Source organism: Phodopus roborovskii, unplaced genomic scaffold, assembly GCF_943737965.1.
Source record: "Phodopus roborovskii unplaced genomic scaffold, PHOROB, whole genome shotgun sequence".
Classification (NCBI taxonomy): Eukaryota; Metazoa; Chordata; class Mammalia; order Rodentia; family Cricetidae; genus Phodopus; species Phodopus roborovskii.
In genome coordinates this window covers 7746965-7771847 of record NW_026125489.1, presented here as the reverse complement: position 1 = coordinate 7771847, position 24883 = coordinate 7746965, and the positions used below count along the sequence as shown (strand labels likewise).

General features: G+C 42.0%; 1 protein-coding gene across 1 annotated transcript in view; it reads left to right on the top strand.

The window, feature by feature from the left end:
• The first annotated feature begins 257 nt into the window (after window positions 1–257).
• Grip1 (glutamate receptor interacting protein 1) overlaps window positions 258–24883 on the top strand; it is a 336259-nt gene continuing 311633 nt past the window's right edge. Inside the window, exon 1 of the mRNA XM_051176182.1 lies at window positions 258–483. Within this exon, the coding sequence (XP_051032139.1) occupies window positions 351–483 (133 nt within the window). The 5' untranslated portion in view covers window positions 258–350. The remainder of the gene's footprint in view (window positions 484–24883) is intronic.

The window sequence follows — 24883 nt, the reverse complement described above, 5'->3', positions numbered from 1 at the left end:
GAAGCAAGCTGAAGCCCACAGCTTCGCGGTTTGTTTTTAATTATTGGCTTACTCCTGTTATCGTCTTACTTTCTTTCTCTGCCCCACCCATCCTTTAAGAAAAAAAAAAAAAAAAAATAGCAGTTTCTTGGGCTAAATGAGAAGTGTCACCAAGGTGCTCTCCTATTGCTGTTATGATTTTCCCTGCTGCTGCTGAACTCTCTGCCCCGATGGGAGCAGGGAGCAAGACTGGAGGGTAATGCGTCCCGGTCCCTGGGCTTCCTGAGGGTCATTCATGCTCCACCGACTTGCAGAGCAGCTGGGCTGCCCGCTCTGCTGCTGGCTGCGCAGCGCTGCCCCGGGAGCCAGTCATGGACCGCTTCCTGGGATTCGTCAAGCAGATTCGGAGGTCTAGAAGAAGAAAAGGGAAAAAGTACCGCCCGGAAGAGGATTACCAGGAGGGCTATGAGGATGTGTATTACTATGCTTCTGAGCATTTTCGAAGTAAGCGCTCTCCTCCACCCTCCTCCCCTCCACCCTCCTCTCCTGGTCCTTCTCACTTGCGGGGGGCTGACTGTAAACCGTGCAGGCTTCTTTACTCTTGGATGCAGAAGATTTAGCAGATGGTGTTGTGTGGGGCGCTAGCTACATCGCCCTTGGTTTGTTGTGAGTATAGCCACCACATTCGATCTGGACACCGTTACCAGCCTGGGTCTATACGGAGGTTAATACTGTAGATGTAATTGATTGATTCTCGTACTTGAAGGAGCCTTTCTATCTTGTAGGTGGTTAGAATATGTTCTGTTGTTGCCGCTGTTATTTTCATTAATTTTATGTGCGTGTCTGCATATTTTTCTCCTTTCAAGATAGAAACGGTTGGCTTGTTTGAAAGTAGTTGTTTATGTTGGAGTGGATGCTTATAATTAATGCTACAGTCCCGACTTCTGGACAGTTACCTGTGTTGAAACATGCTGTTTGTACACGGAAGTTGAAATGCATTTCTCTGATGCATGTTCATAATTTTGTTATTTATTAAGTTAGGGGAACTCATTTACTGTCAGCTAGCAGCAGCAATACCTGTAGAATTAAAACACACACACACACACAGAGAGAGAGAGAGAGAGAGAGAGAGAGAGAGAGAGAGAGAGAGAGAGAGAGATATGAGAGAGAGAAAGAGAGAGAGAATTTGTAAATTGACTTTAAAATAACAGGGAACTAAAATTTTTCTTGTACCTGTCAGTGCTCTGGGATCCTGGTGAGGCTTAGATGGGTTCCAGTAGATTTAAAATCCAGAACTGCCTCAGGGTGAGGAGAGAAAGCATCTCCCTGCCAAGATCACTGGGTTTCTATGCCCAAATGAAGGGGAGGGAGATGACAGCTATGTGTGATCTACATCCTAAAAATCAAAAAATATTTCTTATCTTCTTGAGCAAGGATCTTTATGAACTTGTATCTGAAGCCCATTTTTTTTTCTTCCTTCTGGCCTTTTGAAGTCTAACCATGAATGTATTCCATTTATACCTTTTGAGCATTGGCTAATAAATAATTTAGATCCCAATTTCTGTGGCACTGAAAGCCATGGGGATTATTTCTACATGACAAAAACTGTGCTGTGATTGATGAAAGCTGAGAGTTGAAAACTCATGTGGTGGCAATAACACAATGATGCCAATTATAATTCTTTGGTGTTTGCCTGAACAATATTGCTATAATGTTTTTACAGAGTGCCCTTGGAGTTTGAGAGACATTTCCATGTTATAATGCTTTTCCATGAATAATCTATTCTAATGTAGTGACAGTCTATGTTTCCTAAATTTAGCTTCCTTGATCTATTCTCAAATTGAACTAAGATTTGTGGCGCACATTGAAAAGTAAAATGCTGCCAGCTTGCATGAGGAGTAATTCTGAGATGTATTAACTGGGGTGGGGAAGCTTAAAGAACATTGCTAAGGCTGCTAGTCCTTGACCACATTTGTTGCAATCAATACACACCCGGTCTAATTCACACCCTCTGTGATTGCTGTTGTGATGAGTGTGTGTACAAACTGACTCAAACAAAATCTTTCAAATGCCTGCATTTTACGTGTTTTACTGAGGTTTTTTGCTTTTAAAATAAATTTGCTGGAAAACAAAATGCAACCATGGTATAATGCAGGCGGTAATGGTTGAACTCAGAACATCCTGCCTTATCAGAGTCTAAGGTTGACACTACCCAGCCCGAGTCCAGCCTTTCCACATCAACATAACATCCAGTGATTCTTTTTTTCTTTATTCAATACAATGAAAACTTGTAGGCTTAGCTGGCTGTTGGGTCCCTAACTTCAAAATGCTACATCTTAAATGGAATGTGTCACAGTGAACTGGCATCTGGGGTTTAGCATTCCATTAAATATTAAAGGGGCCGAGCTTTTGCAGAAGGCATGTCACATAGCACGGTGACCTCGTGGGGCATCTTTGGTTCCAGTTACAGGGCCTCCCTGAATTGGGCAGAGGAGATTTCACTTGTATTTAATGGCTATAGAAGAGTGTACAGGGCAGACTCTTAGAGCCAGTCTTCTCAAAAGAGTAATACAGCCGAATTCAATTACATCTGCTGTATATCTGTTTTAATTCATCTTTGGTATAACTTGAAAGTCTATACCCCATGTATCATATCACATGGGGAGAAATTCCATTTATGTTAAGGCTGAGAACATGGTAGGATTTATTGATGATCCTCATGTCTTATTTAATGATACCATTGATTGTTTTGTTTTGTTTTAACATCATTCTTGGTCTCTAGTGTTTTTCTTTCCTTTTGTAAAACTTAACCCTGCCATGAAGATTGCCTATCAGTTCATGTTGTAAGAAATAGATCATACGCTAACGAAAGGTAGAGCTAATAAGGGCTTCCCAGAAAATATGCTCCCCCCCCCCCATTCTTTCCTCTCTTGTGCAGTTTCAAGGGCTTCCTAATACTTGATTTCATTGTAAGTGATGTTTCTTCCTTTCTGGGTTCTAAATGAGAGTTTCATCATCTTTTCCTTTATCTTACATGCTCCTCAGTTATTGTATTCAATGCTGAAGACTGATTTAAGATGTGGAATAAAGATCGTTCCAGAAATGGGTGATTTCTCTGCAGCCTGGTCAGAAGCAAGTTTTAACAATGATAGACTGATTTTTTTTTTAATTAAGGAAAATCTTTTTGTATTATTTAGAATCAACACATGCAACTGTGTACACGAGGCAGAAATAAATATTTTATTAAAACCTGCCTTTCCCACTTATCATTTCTTTTATGATTCTAGAGTTGGAGTTTAAGGAAATAAGACAGAAGCCTTAGGCAAATCACCCAAAACTTCGGGTTTTAGTTTATAAAATGTGGCACAAAGTGTCTTTGTTGCCAATGGTGTTTCTAAGTACAAAATATGATTTTATGTTTTAATTTTTACACCAGTTCTTGGAAGAAAATGGTAGTCAGGAAGGGGGCAGACAACTCCAGCATCTTGATATATTGCCCAATCCTGTCTCTAGCACTCTGCTCCGGCCTGTGGAGGAGCTGATTGACACCACAGTGACTTTAGGTAAAGAATAGACAAAGGGTATTATCTGCCACTTTAATCAAATAACCCACTTGACCATCTAGAAGGAATTGTCTAATTAGCTAGTGAGTTAATTTTGATTGAAAACTGTCAGAAAAGACATGCCTTTTATTTAAGATCATGATTTATCATTGACTATTAAGGGGCTTAGGAGAGTTCTGATAATCCGGCTGAGTTCTCAATGTACTGCTAAATCTTAGAGATCGTCTGTTTAATTACCTACCAAAGAGCACCATTTTCTCTTGAAATTCTTGCATAGATGATTCATCGAGTGTTTCCCCTGAACAAAAAGCTGAGTTGATTTCAAAACTGTCATAAATCTAAATGTAACAACAGGCTAGAATTAGACCCTAAAATTCAGTTTAATTATGCTCACTGCCCCCCCCTCCAAAATGGGATTATTGTGAAGTTTGTTGTTGTTGTTGTTGTTGTTTTTAACAGTCATGATCATTTTGTCTGCCATACAAATTCAAATGTCTGATCCTGTTGTTATACTTGTTTTAACTTTCACACTGGATAATATTTAAGGTGTGTTATCTATTCATTGTCTTTGGGCTGTTCTTAGCTTGACAGAAGTCCTAAGTTGCCACAATCTATTTGCTGAATTATTGAAAGGGAGACGCCTGTGTGTCTCTTACCAACTACAGCACTGGCACCTTTTGCAAATGCATCATGGTGCTGAATTAGCCATGGGTTCCTCCATGGTAACAACTCTCCTGGGCTCTCATCTTAAGGCAACCTCTGCTGGAGCAAAGCTGTGTGGGAAAACTGTACCTGGTAGTATGAAGTGACCGTTATCCTTCCCTCCTGAAGTCATTAAAGTGAACCTGAGTAAAGAGAGAACCACTGGGTAGATCTTTCAAAGAGAGACCATTTGTATTAGCAAATTGTTTTCAATTGTTGTTGTTTGCTTATGCCGAACTGCAATTCTCAGGTGGTATCTGTGTGTGTGTGTGTGTGTGTGTGTGTGTGTGTGTGTGTGTGCATAAAAATATTACAGCTGAGTAATTTTATTAAGCAGTGTATATATTTGAAAGTTCTGCTCAGGCAACTTAGGCTACAATTTGATTCAGATCTTATCTTAAGAATATTTAATGTATTTCTTTTATTTAATTGAAAACATTGCATTTAATTCTTCTTAGGGCATAAAGCAAGTTTGGTAGTGGGTGTTAACAGTGAGGGCATTTTTAGGCAGTGATGTAGGTGATGAATTTCCACTTAGCTGTTTATTTTGTAAATCCATGCAACACTTCTCTTTCTCCTAGTTAGTGTTCCGTCTCTTAAGAAGTGTGCCAGAAGGATAGGATGAAAAAATTGACATATGCTTTGCAAAGGTGGTTCACCCCTACGGCAACATGTTTCTTTGGCCTTTGGGGAAAGAATGACGGGAAGTGTGGGGATGGAAAAGGGGGGCTTAGCCATCTTCACTCTCTGGGTGCTGACACAGAGCAGCTATTTGTTTTCTGTAGCAGAAACAGTGATCATCAAGCTGACGTGTCTTGGATGTGAGATCCTGGACGATTCAAGCCTTAGCTGTACTTAGTTTGACTGGAGAAGTCCCTGGAGGGTTCAAAGAAACGACGATTATAAAGAACCAGGCTTGCTTTACTCCTGCCCTCTTCAGTTTTCTTTGGAAAGAGTTGCTTTTCACCAGGAGTACAGTTGTTTTTCTGAAAACTTACTGACTGGCATATCTCATTTTTTTTGGATGGTTTGTACCACCAGCTGGAACCTATGTTGGCTGACCTGTATATTTCTTATATGATAAGTAACTGAAACTCCTAGGAGTTAAGTGTTCTGCGCGGGCCTGACAGACTTTGTGAGCATCGCCAGACTGGGGTGAGAAGTAGGTTCTGTTCCTGGATCTCATCCTCCTGACTGCTACCCTGTATGAACAGTTTGGCTTTCTGGTAATACTTAAGATCCAAGCTTGTTATGCATATGAATCAGATACTTTCCATGATAAATTATTTATTACTTGTAATTCCAAATCATCTTAACTGCTAATTTAAAATTAGAAGTCGAGTCAGTGTGTGTTATTTGTAGGTGATTTTTGATTATCAGTGACTCACAAACCTATGTCCTGCATCACTTTCCATCTGTCCTGTGATTTGCAAACACAAATACATCTGTGGGGCAGTTAAGATAGCAGTTTCTCCAAAAATAATAGAATTAAGACTAAGATCGGACTTCAGTTAGTTAGGGTTTGTTGTGTGGTGTAGGGAATCCTTTCTCGGCATCCCACTGTTAGGGAGGACAGACAGCTTTTGTTAAAACTTTCCAGTGTGATCACATGCGATTCCAGGCAAGCAAGGAACACTACTGAAGCCAATGCCTCTTCTGAACAGATGCTAAGTTACACAGCTGGGCACTGGCATAACCTGATGAAACACTACAAGTTCAAAGCCTTTTTCCTGACCCAAATAACCATAGACTGTAGTGAGTGTAATGCACTCAGATTCCATGTCTCCTCTCTGCCTGAAGTAACATATGGCATGTGGAGGTGAGTAACTCCTGAAGGGCTATTTTGGTCTTAACTGTACAAACTCAAAGGATTGCTTGTATCGGGCCCACATCCCCTGTGGCACACTGGGTTTTCATTTGTTTTAACTTTCTGTTCCTTTCTCTTTTTTTTCTCTTATGTTTATTAATAAAAGATGGCCAAGCCTCTCACCATTCCCTGTCCCTGCTTCCCTTTAAGAGTGGAACTCTACTTGGAAGGAATCACATAAATACCCACGCAGCCCTTGCCTGATAATGGTCACTCTGGAGCTGGGGTGTGGGCGGGGTCTCTATCACACTGGTAATTTTGATCTGTAATAGCAGTGATAGAATTCTACTCTGCTATCCCAACTATTATGTAATCTCAAAGTCAAAAAGACCCCCAAAGCCTTCACCGATGCAACCCAGCTACTTGAATCTGTTGATTAAAACTGAATGTCAGCTGTTAGTTCTACAGATGCAGGAAAATAAAATTTAGGCTCATTTTAAATACTAAACCTATGCAGATGTAGGGGGTAGAAATTCTTTGAACTGATTCTATAGTATTATGAAGTTAAAGATGAGTATATTTTAAATAATATAAATAAGAAGTGTGTATTTCTTTTTCTCCTCCTCTTCTTCATCTTCTGAATGGGTTGATTTCTTACCGTTTATTTGTAAAGCCAGTGGTTGGAAATTCAGAATGCATTTCTTCCTAGGCATATTAGTGTAGGAATGGGGAAAATATAAATTCAAAGTCGGGCCTGATCATACAAGCCTCTAAACTAGTTCATTAATAGGAATACTGAAGTGGCCAATAGGAATACAAGTTATGAGACAAAGCTTTGCTTTTGTAGCAAAAGTGGTTTTGTAGTCATCACTCATATGTAGAAACCTTCTGCTCATCCAGTTTTGCAAAGTTAGGCATCACAGGGCAGAGATGGGCTTTTCAGGAATGATAAAATGGTTGACTGGTCCCCGACAATGATGTCATAAAATTTAGATTTAAATTTATATCAGTAAGCACAATGCTTAGGGAAAAACTGCTCTTGCCACAGAAGTAGAGAGTACTGTGTGTGATTATTTTATTGTTTGTTTGTTTGTTTTATACTACAATCATATATCAAACTCCTCCACAGTCTTTAGAATTCATTACGCTATAGAAAAATTAAAAGGTTTATGTGTGATGGGCATAGCACGTTGTAAAAGCTGTGTGTTTACAGCCCACCCTGCCACCACCCCCTGTGCCTATGAGAGATTGGACCTGATGAACAACTCTTGTTGATTTTATCTCTACTAATAGGTATAAGTAGAGAAATCTGTTGTTTACTGGGATATTAATTATTTTCCCTATCAGTTGCTACATATTTGTTAGATATGATTCATCTTTCCTATTTTAAAACATATCCAACATAAGATGAGAACATTTCCTTTTTGTTTGTTTGTTGTTTGTTTTCGTTGATCATCTAAACTTTTTCATGAGATGTGTGTGTAAGCAACAAGCAAAATTCATGCCCCAACTTCAGTGCCAAGGGCAATGTTTTGGGTAAGCAGATGCAGCTGGTCTGTGCTTTTGTTGTGTGTTTCTGTTGGCATTGCTATGTGCCTCATAAGTTTTCAAGTGTAGAAAGTAGGGCTTGATTTTGGAGGCCCCAGTTTTGAGATAAAACCAGAACTTTATCAGATGAGGTCTGTGTAGCACCAAGATTGGCTCATGTCACACACTGCCAGCATAGCGTGTGAGGACAACAAGCACATGTTGGTGATCCTTAAAGATGGACTCAGCTGAACAAATAGCTTCGGTGAAATGTTCTTAATACTTGATTCTACTTTTGGTTAAATGGATCTGCATGCAAAAAAGCTCCAGTCTTTTTAAAAATGGCTGTGAACAGGAAGCTTTGTAAATAGGGTAATTTTTTTTCACCCTGCCTATCATTGTGATCATTTTAGGGAGAGAGCTGCCCAAAATTGGGGTGACATGTCTGGGTGCTTAGCGGTTGATGGTAATTTTCTCTATTTGAATTTGTATAGCTCTCAACTATGAGGTAGAAAGGAGGAATTCATAGCACCAGAGAACCATTGTTTGTAGCTGGTTTTATCTACCCAACTTTTATGACTTACAGAACTAAATACCACCCTTATAATGAAAAGTCCCAAAGCGTTGGAGGTAGTGGTGTTCTTAGCACCATTTTTCAGGCAACAGGCATGGAAGTCAGAAGGAAGAAGTTTTGTACCTGCCAGCCCAGCCCTCTGATTTAACCCCAGTGACACAGTAATTGCTCAGCGATTATGTTATTAAGACTTCAAGAGAAAATACAACTCAGGATTGCATAGAGAGCTAGGAATAGACTTGAAGCTAAGTGGAGAAGTCTATAAACCTGGAGCATTTGAAACCGCATCATCCTCCATGTCCACCTGAAGGCTTCAGAGGCTGCCTGTAGGTGAAGCTCTCTACATACTGCCCCCTCTCCCAAGGAGTAGATTTGGGACTTCTGTGTGTTTGTGTAAGTGTGTTTCAACTACTGCTTTGTTTTCATACACACACACACACACACACACACACACACACACACACACACACACCTGTAACTACCTTTTCAAACTTAAGCACCAAGGACAGTACCTGGGCCATCTGTAGCTGCCTCCTGCCTGCAGAGCTGTAGAGTTGAATGCATGTGCTCCCGGTCCCACACAGAACCTGTCACCACTCCATACCGTCACGGTTCACATGACCACAATGAGTAGAAAGGTTTAGAAAGCAGTGCTTTGAGTAGAGGAGGGGGACCTGCCACCTGCATTATTCTGAAATTGTCTCCTTCCTGCTATTGCATCACCGTCCTAATCCCAGTGCCCGCTGCCTTTCTGCCTCAGGGCACTGTGCAAGGGCTCCTTCGTGCTTGCAGCCTCTAACCACCAGGTATGGGGCTCAGAAAAAAGTCCCTGTGTCTGAAAGCAGAAAAGGTAGTCCATGCAACTGCTCGCTGTCCGTCCTCATCGTTTTGTGACAAGATCATCCTTTTACTCAGTGTTGCCCCTTCAGTTACTTCAAGCTAAGTTCTGCTTCGTATGGGATCACACACATCCCCTTTGTATTTGACTTCCGTTGCTGTCTAATCTTCAGTTAGAAACTAGGAATGGATATCTCCACAACATATTTGGTGGAGATTGGGACTTAGCATCAATATGATCAACTGTCCAGTCCTAGGGTGGGAACTTTGAGTAAGCTTTTTGTATACTACCCCAGCAACACAGAGCCAAGAACTGGGCAGTCACCTGAGCATTTAACCATCAGGGCACTTTGCATCAGTGACACCAAACATTCAATAAAAGTTAAATACTGTAAGACACGTGCATCTGTATGAATAAAAATGAGACTGTGACGTAAGTCTCTCTTGGGAAGAGTTCTCCTAGGAGCCACAAATCCTAGCATTCATGAGAATGGAAAAGCCAGGTAGAAGCTAGTTTTCTTCATTCATATTTCCTGTTACTAAGCTACATGATGATCTTCCCACCCTCATGCAGAATAAACACCCGCACATCAAGTTTACTGATGGGACACATCTCTCAAATGGAAGGAAATTAGTCACAGGAGGCATACGCGTTTTAAGTGAGTTTGATTCTGAACCCTAACAGCAGTGAGCAAGGGACTGCTTATGTCTGTGTGCATCATTTGCACCATGCAGGCTGATCGTAGAGTGTTGCGTTTGTCTCAGCGATATACTCTTCTACATGTGGAGGGCTACTGGTTTTTATACTTTTCCTTCTTAAGGTTGAGTGTTTCCCAAGTTATCAAAAACTTGCCATATCTTATTGATATGGTGGTGATGTCTTACTTTCAGACATAACAGGTAACTTTGGAAATTATTTGGTATTATCTGGAATATGTAACATTGTGTCAATCTTCTTGTCTCTTTGGAAAATCAGTTTAAGACTCTAAATAACTCTTAATTTTTTTTTCTTCTCCACACATCCTATTTCCCCACATTTTTCTATCCAGTGACCTTGTATGTTAAACTGACCAATTCCTTCCAGCCTTACCCACCCTCCATATATGTCTTTGGATTCTTTCCTTGCACATCTGTTCCCCTGATAATATCACTAGGTCCCACAGCTGGCTGTCTCCCTTGAAACTTCAGCCTCACCGATTTGCCAACAATCACTGCTAGCTCCAGCTGACATCTGTGGTCTTCATACCTGCACCTGTGCTGTTGACATTGTTGGAAAAAAAAAAAAGACTGTTGGCCACATTACAAACTTCTAGATTATACCTTTTTCTGGACTCTGGATCCCTGTCATCAATCTTTTGTCTTTATCTCTACTGTCAGTCTAACCCTTTCCCAAAATGCAGCTCTCTTCTCCTCCTGGAGTTCCCCACGTTCTCAACGCAAACATGTCTCTGGTTTCTCTTCATTCAAATGCTCACTTTCTCCCATCTCGTGTTCTCACTATTTCAAATGCATGGAGATTACTTTCTAATCTCCAACACTCAAACATGGTTCCCGGGAATATTCAAATGAGCAAATGATGGCTTATGAGTCTCCATATCCCATACCTGCCATTCCATTGAAAGTCTTCGGGCAAGGATTGCCAGTGTGCCCTCATTCTAAGTTGAGCGATACTTAGGACTTCCTTTGACGCGTCCCTGGGCACTTCCGTCTTCCCTTCCGGCATCCGTGGCTCACCTGCTTGGTGCTTCACCCTCCCTGCCCCACTCTCCCCCCACATTGACTTTTCTGTTCTGAAATTCAGGTTCATTTCGATTCTCGCTTTAGAAATGCTTCTAGGCCAATCTAATTTGCCTCACTTCAGTTTGGATACCACAAACTCAAATTCTGAGCTCACATTCTGTACTTCTGATGTTATCATCTCGGATTTCAGTTTCCCCAAAACTGTACTGACATCTTTATCTACAATCCAAACCTGCTCCCTCCATATCTTTTGGAAGGGAAGGAACTGCCTGATTAAAATTTGGACGAAGTAGGACCTGCTAATTCATTCCTCACCCTTATATTCTCTAAGTTTCTCTATTTTATTTTGTCTACTTTATCTACTTTGTGCTTTGTATTCCCTCTGCACCTAGGCTAGCCCAGAGTTAGAGGTTAATAAATCTCTTGATTATATTTTATATTACACCAAAGTGTAGACAACTAGACTAGAGCTTGATTCCAAGGGATATATCTATCTTCAACTTTGATGTGTCTATTAATATTTAGGCCTACTGGAAAGATACCTAGCAGTTTCCAGTGCCTTGAGGCAATTTTTTTTTCTGAGATGTAAAGTATGCTGTTAGAGTCACGGTATTTCAATCCTTGATTTTGACCTTGTTTGTTAAGAGCAAAATGGGCAACTTGAGTCTCAAGCACTCAGTAGCTGGAAATATTAGCCTGGTGCCTGGAACTCAATAATAATTGATTGTTTCGTCCACAGCAGCTTATTGTTGATATCTTTGCCCTAAAGGGAAGTTAATAATTCTGACTTGCACATTTTTATTAAGAGATCTACTGTTTGGACTGGAATATTGAGCTGAAGTACAGTGACATATTGAAAATATAAAAAGTAAAGTGTTTTCAGTGATCACAAAATGTTAATTAAATGATTCCCTAAGAATATCAGAGGAAGCAGTAGAGGAGGCAGTGGATGTACTGAGAGCATTTAATTGATTCTAAATAGTGGATTTAAACACTGCTTAAAGTTAATAGCGAGGAAAATCCTCTTTTCACAGAGTATGGTCTTTGCTGTTACAAAAGTTATTAACTGACCAAAACACTTAGAATTGCCATGTCCTTGCAATCTTACCTCACTTTTTCAGTAAATAACTGCCACAAATCTCTTGCAAAGAGTAAATTCAGATGGATGTGTGAGAGGTTCGTTTGCATGCAGAGAAGCCATTCTGGTTGCAGGTTTTAAAAAGTATAATGGATATAGTTAGTTAGCTTAGGTTACAGATTTCAGAGCATGGATTTCAAGCCACGTGCAACACAATGATTGCTCTCTTTTATCACGTGTGCCTGAAACATAGCGTGGACCATGTTTGTAAATCAGGTTGGCCTGAATGGAGTGGAAGTTCAGCCTTCTATCTCCCCCTTTGAAACTGTTCTGTGTATTATTTATTTTACATCCTGAGTGTCATCCTCCTTCCACCCCACCATCCCCTCTGATCCTGCAATCCACTCCTGCTCTGTTTCTAATCAGAACACGGCAGGCCTCCCATGGTGTCTTAGTTCGGGCTTACCATTGCTGTGAGGAGACACCGTCACCATGGCAACTCATAAAGAAAACATTTAATTGCGGGTGGTTTGTTACAGCTCCAGAGGTTCAGTCCATTGACAATGTGAAGAGCAGCGTGGCGGCAGCGTGCAAGCAGATGTGGCATTGGAGCTGAGGGAGCTACATCCTGCAGGCAACAGGAAGTCAACTGACTGCCACACTGGGGGAAGCTTGAGAAAGCGAGACCTCAAATCTTGTTCCCACAGTGACACATGTCCTCCCACAAGGCCACAGCTCCTAATGGCCTTTGGGGCCGTTTTGTTTTAAAGTACCACCCATGGGTATCAACAAAACATGCCATATCTAGTTGCAGTGGGACTAATCATCTCCCCCTGTATCAAGGTCGGGCAAGACACCCCGTGTAAGAACTAGGGTTCCCAAAGATTCTGACTCCTGCAGCTTCCACAGTGTATGCTCCAAACCTAATAGAATTATGTTGCGAGTTTCAATATGTCAGAATTGCGTCTCAAAGTCTCAAAAATAAACAGGAAGTCATCCTAGGAAACATGCCAAAGAGTCCAAGCCTGAGTACTTCATTGTTAAATCTACTTGAGGTTAGTCGCATCCTGTTTGTTGTCCTTCAGGATTTCTTTGTCAAACTCCTCCCCTCAAGGCTCAGAGAATGTCAAGAGGAGGAGGGAAGACTGTTAGAGTCACAAGTCGTAGATGGCTGCAAGGAAATGGTATCTGCAACAGCACTGATGTACACATGAGCTCATCGAGACTGGGATAGCAGACAGCATGCCCGAGCCTGCGCAGGCTCAAACCAGACCAAATGCTAGCATTGAAAGGGGTAAGCTGTCACAAGGCCCCAGCGTTCACCATGCAGCTGTTCGCTCGCATCTAATACCTGTTGGGAAAGGGAGAATCCTTTTCCTCCAATGTAGTGACACTGGGTTTATCAACTACACGTCCAGGTGGCTCCACGCCCGCCAAGGCAAAATGGGCTCCGTGGTTTCATTGTCCTTGTTGTTTTGTTTTTTTTATGTGGGCTCTTAATCATGTTTTGTTTGTTTGTTTTGTCTTAGTATCTTTTGTTTGCTTTGATTTTCATCTTCAGTGTGTGTGTTTGTGTGTGTGTATATTCTTATTTTACATATCAATCCCTATTCCCTCTCCATTCCTCCCTCTCTTCCCTCCTCCCATCCTCCCATGCTCCCCGACCACCCTCCCATCCTATCCCCCCCTCACTCCACAGGGAGGGTGGAGGGATCCTCACTTAACCTAGAGGCAGGAGAGAGGGCCTAGTCCTTACTCCAAATGACTTGACAGATTTTGTTGATCCCTCCTTGAAGGCATCATCTTCCTTTTCTGAGAGAGAAAGAACATGAGGTTTGGGAAGGTAGGGTTGTGTGGCGGATCTGGAAATACTTGAAGGAGAGGAAATAACATGACTAAAATATATTATATGAAAAGAAATTTTGAAACAAAAACATTCAAAAGAATATACATATGTACATACATACATACATATATACATACATATATATATGTATGTATATATATCTTGACATTAGGTTCCACATAATTCTACTCTGTTGCTCTCTGGTACCCAGCTCTGTTTCTACCTATCTTGGAATGAATTCTGTCCTTTGAGCTTCATAATGATCCCTGTGTCTAGGAGAGTGAAAAGTAGCAATGACCCAACTAAGGACATCCGGGTCACTTATCTGTAAGTCTGAGAGAAGGTGGCCAGAGCAAATAATGAAATCACATGAACTATTTGCAACATTGTGTCTGCTTTATGGCCCTATGGAGTCTAATTCACACAGTCCACCATATTTTTAGTCTTTTGAATCCATGTAAGCTGTAATGACAAAATCCCATTGACTGAGCATCTTGTATAGAACAGAGATTTATGTCTCACTGTTGTGGAGGCTAAAAGTCTGAGATCAAGGTATCAGCTTACTTGGGCTCTGACAAAGTTCTATTTCTAAAAGGTGCCATCTATGGGCTCATGTGGACAGCTTGCTGTAGGAAGAGCCCGGGCAGCTAGCTCTCTAGGGGCCTCTCTTACAGAGACACTAAGTCAATTCATGAGGGTAGTACTCATGATGTAATCACCTTTCATCAATCCAAAAGGCTCACTTCTTAATGCTGTTGTCTTAGAACTTAGATTTTTTTTCATAGAGTTTAGACCTAGTGATGGACCTAAAGATGGACACGATGATGTGTATTATTTTGTTAGGAGAACGGGTAGGCACCCATACTCCTCAATAAAAGCTCAATAAAAACATGTATAGTGATTGTTTAGAATCATCAACAAAAGGGCAACTCTAGTTTTGCAATTCATTTGCATCTTAGGAACAAAAAAATGTCTTCCATACATTTTAGTGTGGCCAATAGTAGCAGAAATACATCCTTATGATTGACTACAGTCAGTTATCTGTGTGGAGTTTCACCATGAAAACAAAGCCTTATTAATGGGTTTGCTTGTAAAAAAAAAAAAAAATACAGGTGTGTGTGTGTGTGTGTGTGTGTGTGTGTGTGTGTGTTTGCTCAAACAGATAGTAATTGGGATCAGCTGGGGCCATTTAGGGGTCAAATACTAGGTGTCCAAGATCACTCATGTGTAAAATTAAACCTAATAAGCTGTAGCCATGGCTTTATGGGAGCATGCTTGTTGATGGCTTATTATGCCCCCCTCATTTTAAGTAGCTAAAGGATTAGGCCTGGGGGCCAGTTCTCGCTTTCTCAGAGAGAAAATAGGATTGTTGAATTGCTTTGTGATGAAATTAAGTTGTGTGAGATCAACTCCAAAACCACAAATCATTTGTCGGGCCTGGGTGCAGTTTTCTTCTCTATGGGTCAGTGTAAGCTGGTGCTAGTGGCAGTCACTGAACCAAGATTCTTCTCTCAGGGCAGTTCAGATGGAGCTGACAGGGTAGGCTTTCTCACACAGTGGACCAGGGTTTCTAGAACCCCCATCAGAAAGCTCACACTGCCTGTCCTTTCAGTTCTAGGAGAATCCTACATGCTCCTCTGGTCCTCTTCTGGCCTCCTGAGATACCCGGATGCAGTGGTACATACAACCTTGCACAGGAACACACATACACATAAAAGAAAGAAAGAATGAGTGAATCTATTTAAAAACAGAACAAAACAAAACAAAAACGTTTTTAAACACTCACAGAGGATACCTGACTATCTAGTAGCCTGAGTTACTGAGGCTCAGTGGAGGGTCTTAGTTCCTTTCTAACATAGGAATCTCTGAACTACCTGCTTTGGGGACTGGTTCAGCCTTACTCAATTTTGTTAATTTATAAATGCAAAACTACTTTATCCTGGGTTATATGCAGCCTTGTTTGGTAGAAGTACTCCTACAACTTCAACTTTTCTCTTCCTCCCTCCCTCCCTTCCTTTCTTTCTAAATTTCTTTGTATTTACTCTTTGTGTCTTTCATGTCGTGCATCTCCATCCCGTTCATTTCCCCAACCCTTCATATCTGCCCTCTGATCTTGCAACCTCCCTCTCTCTACACATCCACACAAAATAAAATAAAATTAAAGGGGGAAAAGGGGCAACAATAAAGAAGAAAAGAAAAACCAGTCTCGTTATGGAAGGTGGAGTGTGACACAGGAAGTTATACCATTGCCAAGAGTGGTTGGTCTGGGTTGAGGCCTCTGACTTCCGCGGCACTGTCAATGCTGGGCGCTCACTGGGACTCCTCTTGCTGTTGCCCTGTGTTGTGGAGATCCTGCAGCTCTCGGTCTGCAGAACTAGGCCTTCATGTGTTCCGGCAGATTACAGACGGGGTGGATGTTGGGGTGGACCAACTCTTCCCCCTGGTTCTGGGCTTGGGCATCTGTAGGGATTTTCAGCCCAGCAGCTCTCCCCAGCTCTCAGCTCCATGGTGAACTTTCCTGCATTGCCCTGGCTTGGTCGCCCCTTGCAGCTGTGACAAGGGCCAATGACACCTTCATGTTGTGTTGCGTTGCCTGCGCATAGTGTAGGAGTCACTCTCCTGGGTGCTGCAGCTGATGACAGACAGGGACAGCTCTCCCTCTCTTAGAACCTCAGGGCCTCCACCTGCCTCAGGCACTGATGGGCACACAAGGGGATGGGTGTCATCTCTCTCCCTACCCATGCCACCACTGGACAGATAAGTCATGGGGACAGCTCTGCCATACCCACAGCTTCAGGGCTGGCTCACTCACCCCTCCACCCACAGGATGTGGTGGCATGAGCTGAGGAGAGTCACCCTCACCCCCAACATCAACCGTCTCTCTTTGTCTACATCTCCCCCTTCTGCTTTCTTGTTTTTTACACCCAGTCTAGCCCATTATTTGGAGATTAATATCCCTGCTTACTTAGGGTACTAAATGGCCAGCATACATTACTAGAGTTATAAAATTAGTTGAAAAATCAATCTACAGAGCTGGAGATATAGATCAGTCTCAGAACAGTTGCCTTATTTTATACAAAATTCTTGTTTCAATTCCTAGTACATGATTAATAGTAGTAGTAGTAGTAGAAGTGACAATAATAAAGCAAAGAAAAGCCAGGTTTCAAGCATGATAGCAAAGAAAGCCAGAATGTGGAAGGTAGGGACAGTCCTGTTGTAAGAGCCAGAATGTGGAAGGTAGGGACAGTCCCGTTGTGCGCTATGTCTTCTCTTCCTCTCTGTTAGCATGCTCTTTGCTTTGGGGTGACATGTGCAAGCCAGCTCTCCCATGCATGGCAGAGGGACCAATAACCAGGATGGAAGAACAGTGGGTAATTACAGAGAGCTTGAGGTGTGCTACCCAAGTTAGACCCAAGTAGGAAATGTCTTGACTTCTTCCCTGGAAGCAGTACTGTCTTCCCCATGACCACTGTTGCTGAAGGCAGAGGAGGAGCAGAGCACAGCAGCTTAGATACTTAGCAGGTGCTGATTGTAGTAAAAGGGTGAGGTCTTGTAGTGTGCTATCATTATGATCATGGACACTGGAGGAGAATGAACTTGACTGCGGATGCTCTCGCAGCGGCTTCTAGCTGTGTGACTTCATCTCTGACTCATGGCGGCATCGTCTCTAAAAGGAGAAGCATAGTATCCATCCTGTGACATGGAGAAGCTGTAACATGGGACGATGAATGTCTCCGGGAGATGGTGAAGCTGTAACATGAGACGATGCATGCCTATGCATTGCATATACTACATGATCAGTGTTACTTCACAAGAGTATAAACTCACAGGCATCTGTCTTTTTAGGTTAGTGGGCTTTTATAAATTTGTGGTGGCTGCAATAAAAATGGAAGTAAGCCTTATAGTTATCTTCTTTGGAGTGCAGTTACACAAAGTGATTATCTATGCCCAACTCACCTTTCATATAAAATATTGTTTATTTGCTTAAAAATTAGGAGGAGAGTTTGGTTAGTAAAGCACCTGCCACTCAAGAATTAGGACCAGAGTTTTAACTCTAGCACTAACATGAAATACTAGGTGGTCTGCATTTGAAATCACAGCACTGGGGACTGAGGAAGAGGAGATAGAAGGGTTCCCTGACCTGCCTAGCCTAATCTTTGAGACCCAACTCCCAGTGAGAGACCTTGTCTCAGAAGACACTCTGGATATCTCCTGTAAAATAATGCCAGAAGTTGACCACTGACCTACACTACACACACACACACACACACACACACACACACACACACACACACACACACACCCCAAATAAACTGGAAGAAATAGTGGCTTAGACTGGGGACTTCTTACCATTTCCCCTTCTATTATACTAGTCTTGTTCATATATCAGAACTTTGGGAAATAAATATCATTGTTGTCCCACTGTCCATTGACTTCCATATTCATATGTTATGAATAAATCTAACGGAACCCTAGTCTGTGATGTCTTACAAATGAGCATAAACACCCTGAATTTCTCAGTTCTTAGGCTTAGATATTCAGAAGGAATATGAGTAAAATCCATTCCTAAAATTGGCTGCACTTGCCAAATATATTTATTTCTTATCAGAGTGTATTTTTATTATGTTTGTATTGAAGAGAAAAAAATAGTTTTTTTTCAGTACTTCAGGGCACAAGTGGTTATTTAGACTCCATTTGCAAGACCCGCTCTTAAATATTCATGGATACTTAGGAAGAAAATTGTGAAATTGATGTGTTGGCCATGAATCCTTAACCCTGTTATTGTAGGTTGCCAAGGAGATAGAAGTCCATCACTAAAAGAGGAACCCTCTGCAAGGACATCTCTCTGGGCACTGTGTCCCTTCCAGACGTCCATGCCCAGCCACTCACTGACAGGTGATGCCAAGAGGAGGAAGCTGCAGCCCACACAAGATAGCCTTGACCTAATGTGTGACTTTTCCTCCGATAAAAATAGTGGGACCAACCAGATTGTAACCCAGAAATGGAGGACTCGTTCTTTTTCTTTTCATGGTATTTTAATAATCAAGAAATAACATTTATGTGTTCACTAGCTCTCTAGCTTTGACACAGCAGCAGTATTGAGTCAAAGGAAGGGCGTTATCCCTTGGTTTTAAATCTTAGACACGGCTGGCACCTCTACTTAATTGATTTTTAACCTTGTCAAAGTATGTTAACTTTTCTGAGCATCTCCAGTTTCCACCTTTATACAGTGTGCATGACTCTGAGACCTGTGGTCCCTTGTGGACATCAGATGAGATCGATAAGGATGCCCACATCTGGGAGATTGCTTCTTGGTAAGCAGGAAGAGTAACTGCTATTGTGAACAAGAACTGTAGCTTGTAAGTCAAGATGGCTGATTTCTGACACCAGCTGAAATACTAATAACATTAGCTTTCTATGACTTAATTCCTTGGCTGGAATGAAATAAATTCGTCAGATGATACTGTGTGGTCTCTGCAGTGGACTCTGGCTCAGCAGAAACATTTACCCACACATACTGCAACAAAAGGTTTTATCAGTTGTAAGTGGTAGGTAATTACTTTAGTCTTTACTTACTCTTTGTGGGGAGACCTTCCCTCTTCCCCATCTCTGTCTTTCTAGGAATTTCTCTGCAGCTTGTTCCAGGGAAAGGTGTCAAGGAGAAAATTAACACCTACTTGCTACCTTGTGAACACTAACTGCTCTTAATTGCTTCCCTATTCATGAGTTTGCAAACCCCCCTCCCCAGGTTCAGATACTTAGTATCCTTCTAGCAATTGCAAATTTTATCCAGTGCTCAGACAGAAAAGCCTGTGACTTCTAAATATTCCACTTGATTAGCCTATTAGACACTGACCTACCTCTATAGTCAGCATCCACACCAAGGATCAGGGCTTCAGCAACACCTCAAAATTCCCCCAAATGCTCATATCAGCCCCTAACTCCCACAGGTGGTAAACCCCCATCCGGTCTCTGATGTGATGTGAGATTACTTTTCCGTGATTTTGCATTCTTATTACCTGTTTAAAACCAGATCTTCAAGCAGAATCCTATGCCTGATTATTTTATATCCTATGCCTGATTATTTTATACAGGTATCTCCCTAATGCTTTTACCTCAAGTGATGGTTCACTCTGATTCATCAGAGTCGGCCCTTTTGTCCTCTGTGATTGTTACTGGTGCCCTTTAATTTTCAAATTGTTCTGGCTAGATGGGATTAAAGTGTCCCAATACTAGATTGTGCTGCTGTGTCTGTACCCTTATGATTGTGGTAAGAGAATGTACCCACCCAGACAAATTTCATGGTATGTAAACTATGTCTCGATAAGGCTGCTTTTAAAACTTATTCTAGTTTGGATGATAAATTATGTGTTTTTCTTTTTCTTTTTTCTAACCTACCAGTTGCAACTGAATTTTTAGATAGAAATGATAAGAGAAGAGAGATAAACAAACCTGACAGCTTCTCCTATGGGAGATGTCATACAGGAGCCCAGATGTCCCCTGATGCCATCCAGAGCAAGGGATAATTGGTTATGCCACACAAACAGTTAAACTGCTCTTTTGAAAGGGGAACTTCCCCACTGACATTGATTTTGTTTTATAATTCACCAAAATAAAAGATGATTTTTTTTAAAAAAAAATACATATAGTTTATAAATTTTGCTAGAGATTGAATTTTTAACACCATAAAAATCTCTGTTTTTATTGCTGGGTAATGAACCACCATATATAACACTGGTGAATAAATAATTGTTGTTGCATCATGGCTGGATTCTGTGAGGCAGAGGTTTAGCTGGAGCTACCAGAGGTAGCAAGCAGCTCAGCTGTCACTGAGGTCTAGGACCCAGGATTACATCTGAGACATCACTCGACCATTAGATCTCTTCATGTGCCTTCTTCCCCATGTTGGATTTCTCAAAAAAAAAAAAAAAAAAAAAAAAAAAAAAAAAAAATTGTAGCTGTCCTCCAGGTGCAGGAAGTCCAAGAAAGCCAGGTAGAAACGCGGGATCCTGATCTGACCTGGGAACCCAGGGTCACTTTTATCACACACTGACCATCAAACATTCTGAGCTGAGGACACTAAACCTCATCACTGGACGGCAGGGTCGAAAGGGCATAGAATGGGAGATGCTGTGGGGCGCGCCCTTGTACAGTGAGAACCCTCTGTTACCTGGATCCCTTCTGGCCTCCATCTCTCTTCCCTTCCTGCTCAGTTTGATTCCACACCCAGAAGTTTTTCCTTGAGATCTTTGTTTCGATAGGGACCCTTTGCTGGTCAAGACTCGGGAGTTCTTGCCTGCTAGTGTTGTGGGGTCCGGCCCAGTCTGGGAACTGTGTGGGTTCTGTTATTTACCTCCTTTTATTGCTGCCCTGTGAGATGCTGCTGGATCTTGGGAGCAGTGTGCCCCATCCTCAGACCCCGTCAGACACATCTCCGCGTCTCTTTGCTTTCTCCTAAATTATCTTTTTACTTTTTAGTGATTTGATCTTATCTGCTTGTAGTGTGAAGTTTCTGAGAAACATTGTCTCTTAGACTGGTCAAATGTAGTCCATAGGCTTTGGCCATCTTTCCCTGTCTCTTTCTAGGTAGAGAGCAAGGAAGACGAGAACCCATGCTGCCATCATAGCGCCTACAAGTTCCTCTTAACAAATGTAGAGCCCTGCCATTGCAACCAGAGCAAGGCCAGTTGCCTTCTGGGCCTTGAGCATTCTGCACCTCAGGATTCCGTGGCTCCCTCTGTCTGGTCCCCTGTCCACTCTGTGCCCAGCGAGCCCTCCCTGTTTCTTGGCAAGTTTACTTGACAGCCTTTGAATAGGTCAAGCCTACCACTTCTTAAGTGGGCATTTTACATGTTATGTTCTCTAGAATGTGTTATCAGTCACTCACTATCACACAAGTCTGCTTTATTTTCACTTCTGTGCTTATCATGCCAGGATAGTATTTGTTTGTTTGTGAGGATCCCCTTCCCCAAGACAAACAGTATCACTTAAAGAACACTTAAAGGAGGTGTTGAATGAAGAGATAAGTGAATGGAGAAATAAGGACCAATAGAGTGGCATCTTGCTTTGCCAGTGAACTTGCTGTGGTGGCCACACCCTAGGGGGTGTGGCTTCAGGTGTACAGGTATGACCCCTTATAAGGCAGAGGAGGGGCTGGCTCACTCTCTTGGGTTGTGGAGAGCATCAGAAGTGCAGAGACTGCGTCGTCTGGAGCAGGAAGACCGTGCGGTTATTTACTATTATCTGTGTAAGTGCTTCCACAATAAATACCTGTTTATCATTTATCTTGGTCTTGCGGATTCTTTTAAACCTCACCTTCAGATACAGTTAAACCTGACTGTATAACTTTCATGGTGATCTCTAAGCTACTTTCTCTTGTGAAGCTCAGTTTACTAAAAGCCGCTCTTCCGCTAACATTCTTTGCAGTAGTGAATCTGTGCCACACATGAGGAATATGCCTGGGGGCCTTCTTATAACCACAGAGTCATGCATGCTACAGCAAAGAGATTCCTTCATAAAGTGCAGCAAAGTATAGCTGAAAAATTGGAGTGACCTCTTAATGTTTCCTTGAACATTGAACTGAAATCATTTCTAAAGCCATTGAAATAAATCCAGCCACTGAAATAAACGCTACACTACATTACACTAGGTTTTTATTTTCACTGGAGTCTCAGCGTCCCCCTGATGCCTGGGTGGTTTGGCACATAGCAGAGTCCAGTTTAATGTGAAGATTTGCACATTGCCCTGGAATAGGAAAGACAGACTGCCCTTGGTGGCTTACATCTGGGTTTCATTCTGAAACCCTGTTACCTTGATGTTATATGTCAATAAAGGCCTTTTCTCCAGCGGGAACACAGCAGCCTGGTGGGTGGAAGGGCTTTTCTGTTTCCCTCCCCAGTCACTCTGAGGAGTCATCTGTTTGGCAGGGATGCTTCTTCCTACGTCATGTGGGCGGCTGTTCTTAATCTCCCCTAGGCTGGCACTCATCCTGGATTCCTCTCCATCTCTCTGGTTGGAAGTCATTAGATCAGGCTCTGCCTCTTGCCTTCTGTACCTGTCCAGTCTAGACAGTATTAGGACAAGTCCCTCAGTTTGTGAGGTCAATGGTCTCCTCCCTGTCCCTATGAAAGACTTCACTGCTGAGCAACTTCACCCAGGCTTTATAAACAACTATCTATGGATCTAGAGAGATGGCACTTGCTGCTCTCTTCTAGAAGACCTGGGGTTTGGTTCCAAGCACAGCACCCACATGGAAGACAGGTGAACAACCCTCTGGAACTCGAGTTCCAGCAGACACAATGTCTCTGGCCTCCTAAGGTACTAGACATTCATTTAGTGCACAGACAACCCAGACACATAGAATAAAACAAAAAGTTTTAAAGAATGTTTTTACGTATAGAATATGATGCCACAGGTTGGGATACCCCCAACTTTGACTTGAAAATCAACCCTTTATTTGTTCTGTTTTGTGCATCTCTATTGTGTGTCTTCACTTTTTCTTACACACAGGTAACACAGTGTGCACAAGCACAATAAATACTGCCTCCCCCATTGCTGGGCAGCAGCTCTGGGTTCATCCTAGCATTAGGGATGGTTTCCTTGAAAGCAAATCCAGACTGTGCTGGAGAACATTTGTGTGCAGGGTGCCTCAGTCCATTGACCTTATTTGATCCCCACCCCACTCCTGCAGGGTAACCCTCAGTACCCCACCCTTCCAGCAAAGTAAAACACACCTCAGAGGGGTGGAGTAAAAGCAAACTAACCTTTATGTTAGATCTCTGTCTCATCTAAAAACGGTTTACTATCCGTGTGTCTGTGTGTGTGTGTGTGTCTGTGTGTGTGTGTGTGTGTGTGTGTGTGTGTCTGTGTGTGTGTGTGTGTGTGTGTGTGTGTGTGTGTGTGTGTGTCTGTGTGTGTGTGTGTGTCTCTGTGTGTGTGTGTGTGTGTGTGTGTGTGTGTGTCTGTGTGTGTGTCTGTGTGTGTGTCTGTGTGTGTGTGTGTGTCTGTGTGTGTGTGTGTCTGTGTGTGTGTGTGTCTCTGTGTGTGTGTGTCTGTGTGTGTGTGTGTCTGTGTGTGTGTGTGTGTGTCTGTGTGTGTGTGTCTGTGTGTGTGTGTGTCTGTGTGTGTGTGTGTGTGTGTGTGTGTGTGTGTGTGTCTGTGTGTGTGTGTGTGTGTGTGTGTGTGTGTGTGTCTGTGTGTGTGTGTGTGTCTGTGTGTGTGTGTCTGTGTGTGTGTGTGTGTTGCATTGTATAGAAACATATGTGATTGACATTCTTCTTAGAGGCATTGCAGCACTGTACAACAGAAATATAATATTAACAGTGAATTAAACCCACATGTATGATTTGATATTTAATTGTGGCCACATTTAAAAAATTAGAAGTAATAGGTGAACATAATTTCAATAATTAATTTCATTAAATTGGTGTACCTTGGAGCCTGGAGAGATGGCTCAGTGGTTAAGAGCACTTACCTCTTGTGGAGGAGCCAGATTGGGTTTCCAGATTGTATGTTATGGCTTCCAACCTTGTAACTCCAGACTCATGGGATTTGATGCCTCATCTAACTTCTGCAGGCTACTGCATGCATGTAGTATATTTACATGATTTCAACCACAAACAATGCACATTAGATAACCGAAGAAGGCCTATTATAAATTTTACAATTTCAGCATGCAACCCAATGCAAAATTAAGAAGGCGTTATTTATTTATTTATTTATTTATTTATTTATTTATTTAGGATGTGATTCTTCAAAATTTGCTATGCATTTTCTAAGTAGTTCCCTCGGGACTGCTTTTATTATAAACAATGTGGCATAGTGTATTTTTTTGCATCTATATTGTTTTGCACATATGTGCTCATTTGTGTATAAAACACGGCCTAAGTTACAGAATCATGAAGGAAGGAATGCCTACTTGTTTTTAATGTATGTGTGTGCTCGAATGTTTGTGTTAGTGTGATCACAAGTGTGAGCCTGTGACAGAACACGTGTGAGATCAGAGGACACCACCATATATCAGTCCTCACCTCTTCCTCCTTGGAGCCAGAGTCACTATTGTCCACCGATGTGATTTGTATTCCAGCGTAACTGACCTACAACCTTTCTGGGATTCTCCTGTCTTTACCTTTCCTCTCACCGTGGCATGCTGGGATTACAGACGCATGCTACCGAGTCCAGCTCCATGTGCCTTGTGTGAGCATGGGGGACCCATACTTGTGTCCAAATT